The 6,228-nt window shown below is 36.8% G+C and overlaps 1 protein-coding gene across 1 annotated transcript; it reads left to right on the plus strand.

Annotated features, from left to right (window-relative positions):
* The first annotated feature begins 284 nt into the window (after nucleotides 1-284).
* Nucleotides 285-1,883, plus strand: LOC140778085 (protein TIFY 10c-like). The gene is made up of 5 exons (XM_073122620.1): nucleotides 285-560; nucleotides 744-855; nucleotides 964-1,205; nucleotides 1,408-1,465; nucleotides 1,561-1,883. Exons 1-5 carry the CDS (start codon nucleotides 425-427, stop codon nucleotides 1,685-1,687), a joined length of 675 nt encoding a protein of 224 aa, XP_072978721.1. The 5' UTR covers nucleotides 285-424; the 3' UTR covers nucleotides 1,688-1,883.
* The last annotated feature ends 4,345 nt before the right edge of the window (nucleotides 1,884-6,228 follow it).

The raw sequence follows: 6,228 nt of genomic DNA on the forward strand, positions 1-6,228 counted from the left end.
CAACCACTCTCTTCTATGCCTCTCCGTTGTGCCGTCTGGCAGTGGACTACTACTATCTCTGCCGACCAAAGAGACCACGTGCTCTTCTTTATTATTATTATTATTATTATTATTATTATTATTATTTTATATATTTTTTTATTCGGTCGATTCTTCTCTCTCCCCGTCTCTTCCACCCGCCTTCCTTCTTTTTCTCGCACTCAAATCACGTGCATTAAAACCCCATGCTCGTCACCTATATCCAGCTAACAAGGACTATAAAGACAAAAGCAAAACAACAACAGAGAAGATGAACAAGGAATAATAAAGAGTCCCAGAGAGAGAGAGAGAGAGAGGCATCCGGAAGAAGAAGAAGAAGAAGAAGAGAGAGAGAGAGAAAGAGAAGAGCAGAGGAGGATAGAGATAGAGAGAGGAGAAACTAAAGATGGAGAAGAAAGCAGAGAGGGCAGGGGAGAAGACCAACTTCTCTGTGACGTGTAGCCTCTTAAGCCAGTACCTCAAGGAGAAGCGTGGATTTGGGGGTCTTGGCCTTGACATGGCACTCGAGCAACAGCCAAAGGGTGAGGTTTTTAATGTTAAAGATTTACTACTTCAATGTGTTTTTGCCTTGGTTGATAGTTAAGTTACCCTGTTATTATATGTGCGTATGTATATATATGTATATCGTATGAAACGAAGTAAGAGAGCTAAATCCTATCTTAGTGCTCTAACTTAATACCTTTTCCTCTTGTAAACAAATGCAGAATTATATAGACCACCAACTACCATGAGCTTGATGCCAGGAGTTGATGCGTCCGAAGAGGAGGAGGAAGTTCCAAGCAAGGAGGAAAATATCAAGGATCTGAGTTCTACTGTGTAAGATTTTTTATCTTCTCAACCCCCCAAAAAAGGAAAAAAAAAATGGACTTTATTTTTTTGCATGTAGCCATGAGGAAAATTAATTAACTTCGTGGCATTCTTTAGGGCGCCGGAGAAGGCACAGTTGACGATATTCTACGACGGAAAAGTATTAGTTTTCGATAATTTTCCTGGGGAGAAATTCAAAGACATGATCGAAATTGCAAGCAAGCAGAGCAAACCAATGCAAAATTTGGGTCCCGCTGCAGTAGACGGCGACGGCGGTTGTTCTTCGCGGCAGAATCCGGCGATGTCGACCTCCGGCGGCCAAGCAGCTCTACCGAGGCCATTACGAGCCAATGTTTCTGGTAATAATTCTTTACTTACTATTCTTTTTCCCTTATAATTTCGAACATACAAATTAAGTCAATTATGTATCATTATTCTTTTTTTTTACAATTTATACGAGAAATTAATGTAACATAACTACATAAGACCTCTCTCTCTTATTACATCTCATGTTCACATCACTGTTGCTAATAAATGCCCAAATAATCTCCTGAATCACAGATATGCCCATTGCAAGAAGAAAGTCTCTTCTAAGATTCCTGGAGAAAAGAAAAGATAGGTGAGTATCTATTACTGATAACATATACAAATTATTCTTTTGTGGGCATGGTGTGATTAAGATCATAAACTGAATTATTTTTCTAATCCTTTTAGGGTTAACAGCAAGGCGCCTTACCAAGTGAATGGCTCTTCAGCAAATAAGCCAGAGGATAGCAAGTCATGGCTTGGCTTGGGACGACAAGATCTACAGCTGAACACGAGCTCTGAGAGCAGAAGATAGGAGAGGCGTCTGACAAACCAAAATTTACTAAGATATTTTAAGGCCCAAATAATAATTCTTAGTTACGAGATATATAAATTTGCACTTCATTATTGTTCATTAACTCAAGACAGCTGTTCGAATTTCCGATAGACAAAGATATTAAATGTATGCTGGCCCTTGGAATATATATACACTTGGTGATGATTAACTTTAATGATGTTATATCTCGACAACTAGGAGGTAAGTTATTCTTACCTGTTACTCTGATGAGAAAATTCCTCCACTTTTTATTTGAATCTTTTGTCGATCTAAAGATGAAGAGCTATTTCAGCAATTTATTCATTGATTATTATGATCGATTCTTTCTTAACTCTTGTATGGTGACTTCTTTAGATCAATATCTTCTTTTTAGGTCCTCTAATTTAAAAAATCCTTATCCTAGAATACTGGATCTCTTTTATCTGAATTATATAAGAAAAGAAAAATACTTGGGTGTTATGAAATGTTTAACATAATCACACGCTTCTCAACAATTAATGTTAAGACTCTTTCTTAAAAACAGCAACAACTTGTCCTTCTTTAATTTTATAGCAACTCTATCACTTGAATTAACCTAACACGGTTTCTAAGAAATCTTAACACGGTTTCTTCCCCCATGCCAGCTATTGAATAAAGAGTGATGGGTACCTTCAAAGTAGTAGGACTTCCATGGTTCCACCATGGAAAAATTATACATCCAAAGGCCTTTTTTAATTAGAAAAGTCATGCATGCTTCACCTTTTATTTTATTTTTCTCTCTTTTGAAGCAATAGTTTACTCGTGCATGTGGATGTGCAGTACTGCTTGTTAGGTGTATATGTGGTATTATATATCCATGGACCACAGTGATGACATTAGCAGGTTTTGATAAGGTTGCTGATGAACAGTATGGGAAATTCCCAAGGTTGAGTAGTCAATTAAGAGCCCCAGATAGATAGCTAGTTGGATGTCAAACTAATGAATTATGGATACTGGCATATTGCAATCACCTCCTCAATATTAAGATGCCAAATAATCTATTAATTCAAGATAGACTTTGCATCATCTTAGACATTGATGAAGATAGTTATGATGTGAAAAAAGAAATTACTAACGATAGCTAAGTTGTTGCATAATTCTGTTAAGTGTAGCATTGCTTGAATAAAAAAACATCCAAAGTGACTAATGCAGCAATTTCATATAATTTAATTTTCTCGAATATACTTAGTTTTAGCTACTGAGTAAGTTTATTCCTTTACCTTATTTACTTTATAAATAAGATCAACCGTAGAATATATAAATATTCTTCTTTATTATTTAAAATGAGAGTAATAATAACTATTTTTAATGCAATATAAAGTGAAGAAAAGATAGGAAAAATATATTTTATTTTTTCTGAGAAAAGTCATACATGCTGGGTTTAATTGAAACAAAATAAAAGCTATAACAATTAGAAAATATCTGTCTAGATAAGACGAAAAAAAGCAGTGTATCTCCTGTACCAACAAGACAAAACTAACTAACATCTCTACCACGATAGAGAGTAGTAAATCACTACCTACCAAACAAACTGTTTCAAAATCATATCACAAACCATAAAAATATATAACAAGAGCACCGCTAAAGTGTTTTTGAAACAAGTAAACAAAATACAGTATCCTTCTTCCAAAAGCAAAATGCAAAACCCTTAGTCTTCTATTGTTATCCATTACTTAACCATCCTTTTAGCTTTTCTTTTTATCGCCCACTCCTCCTAAATTACGAAATTTCATAATAAACACTTTATAAAATATTCATCGTAATTTTATAAAGTGTTATTTTTTTTATGAAGTTATCATAATTATCTTTTGATTTGATATAAAATAGTTTGATGTGATATATATCAAAAGTAAATTTTAGTAATTTAGATTAGTGCGTCCTGCAATATATAATTTTGATGAATAATATTATATTTTAAAATTAAAAAAAGCATTTATTCTTGTCTATATTAATGGAGATAACTCTCTGGATAAATATAACATAATTTAAATCCGACTAGGAACCACTGAAGTAGGTACATGCATGCAATTGGATAAAACAACATCTCGTCAATCTCGGATTGAGATATGCTTGATTTCGTCTTGCAGAAACAAATGGAGAAGCCAACAACCTCTGAATTTAAAAATCCGGCAAAGCTAAATAATATATATATATATATATATATATATATATATTTCACATGCCTAAAGCTATTAGCTACAGGTAACAGGTGAGCAACTTCCTATTCCCTGTCCCTCCTCCCATGAACAAATCCATGGATATCAGGAGGTGGTTGCTCGGTAGCTTCACTTAAAAGAAACACGTGACAGTCGATAGACGAAACGAGGAGGACGACTTTGGAGGCCACTGGCGAACCAACCACTCTTGCCGGGAGGCGAGTTGTTTTCTAGAAGAAGTTTTCTTTTTTTTCTTTTCTTTTTTTTTTTTTTTTTAAATCTGAAAGGAAGAAGAGGATGTGTCATGAGTGACATCCGATGAAAAGAAGTTAACTTGCATGTGGATGAATAGAGTTTCCAAGTTCAAGCAGTAGTGCGTTAGGCACCAATTGAAGGCGACCTTGCAGCCATAGATAGGTTATTGGATCCAATCTCTGTGGAATTTATACAAGGGTTAAAGTATTTAATGAATGAATGAAGACTAGAATTTATTAAAGAAGTCACTGCGTTAATTCTTCTACGGCCAGAGGCAGAGATGGCTGCATGCACGTCATCTGCTCTGCTGACCTAAGATACGACCAACTAGATAAAAAGATATGACTCGGAATACAAAACTTTATTCTACCCATGATCGTGATGGGGGAGTGTGGAGAAGACAATCACTTCCTGTCATATCATGACTCTCGGATGGTCAGGCATTTGAAAAGCTCGTGTCTTTAGTGCGCGAGAGGATGATCGGATTAAGAATGCCATCAACGATGGTTGTGGGTGAGATTAATTATTCATGAAAAAGAGAATAAGTAGACTCACCTAATTTTTTTCTTCTTCTTCTTTTTGATAAATTTACCGGCTAATTTAATAGATTAAACTTAATGCAAATCTTTTTTAGTTTTTACTAACATCGCACTTGGAGGTGGAAAAATTTGACCCGATCCGATAATTCGGCTCTCGATCAGGTTTGAGTTTAATATAATATGAGTTCGGGTCGTAAATTGATCAACCCGCCTAACCCGTTTAATAAACGGGTTGTGTTCGGGTTTACACAATTGACCCGTTTGACCCGAAGTATACGGGCCGGATTGGGTTGGGTTAGGTAAACCCTCTAACCCGTATATATATATATATATATATATATATATATATATATATATATATATATATATATATATATATACTAACCCAATCATCTCTCTTAAATCTCAATCTCTGCACTTTCCCTTCTCTAGCCGCCTCAGCATTTTGAAAGAAAAAAATAATCACCTTGTCTTTCTCTCCAGTGCTGTTGCGCCTACCGCCTACCGCACTTGCCGTCGTGCCTGCTACCTCCCTCACCTGCCGCCTCTCGCCCATGCCTCCTCCTGCACCTGCTGTTGCGCTTGTTGCCTCCCTTGCCTACCGCCTTAAGCATCTTTGCTCTCCGTCTTCGCTTGCTGCGACCATCTCCGCTTGCCGCAGTGCCTCTGTCCCCATCTCCGCTTGCATTGACCACCTTTGACCTCTCACATCTTGTTTTCCTTAGCAAATCCAAAGCTCGTCGTCATGGGTGCCAGCTCTTGGAGCCTTACCTTCACCTCCGCCTCTATCGTTTTGCTAACTTCGGCGATGCCTCCCCGTCGGAAGCTGCCGATGAATTTATTTTTTACTAAACATTCCCAAAAAATGTGAATCTAATAGATTTGTGTAAATGTGTGATATTTTTGTTAAATATGTAGTGTGTTAAATGGATGTAAACTAGTTAAACGGGTCGTATTGATAGGTTTAAATAGGTCAAATAAAAAATATGATATGTTTATTAAATAAGTTAAACGGGTTGTTTTGGATTAAATGAGGTCGTATAAAAAATATAATTTGTTTACTAAATGGGTTAAAAGGGTTGTGTCGTGTTACCCGTTTAATAAACGGGTCGTGCTCGTGTTAGTACTATTTTGATCCGACCCGAACCGGACCCGATTTGATCCAAACCTGATTAACGTGACCTGATTGCTACCCTACACAACACAACCTTCGATGGAGCCTAAATAGATAATCGATTCAGTTTTAGCTATAACTAAAGGATTGGATACAAGTCCAATCGTATCAACTAGCAACGCAAGTTGTCTGGGATCAAGTTGGGTCCAATGCTGCTGTACCATGGGCCTTATATGGGTCATCGTAAGTAAGAACCCTTTTCTTTTCCAGGGCCCAAATCCTTATATGAGGTTCTTAGTCTTGGATTACGGCGGTCATTCTTACCGCGAGTGTTCATCCCACGACTTCCTCTTCTCTTCCCTCCTTACCAAATTACAAAATATCAAATAGCGCGCTCATCTCTCTCTCTCTCTCTCTCTCTCTCTCTCTCTCTCTCAA

Source organism: Typha angustifolia, chromosome 15 (genome assembly GCF_048772165.1).
Source record: "Typha angustifolia cultivar Huaian chromosome 15, ASM4877216v1, whole genome shotgun sequence".
Taxonomy (NCBI): Eukaryota; Viridiplantae; Streptophyta; class Magnoliopsida; order Poales; family Typhaceae; genus Typha; species Typha angustifolia.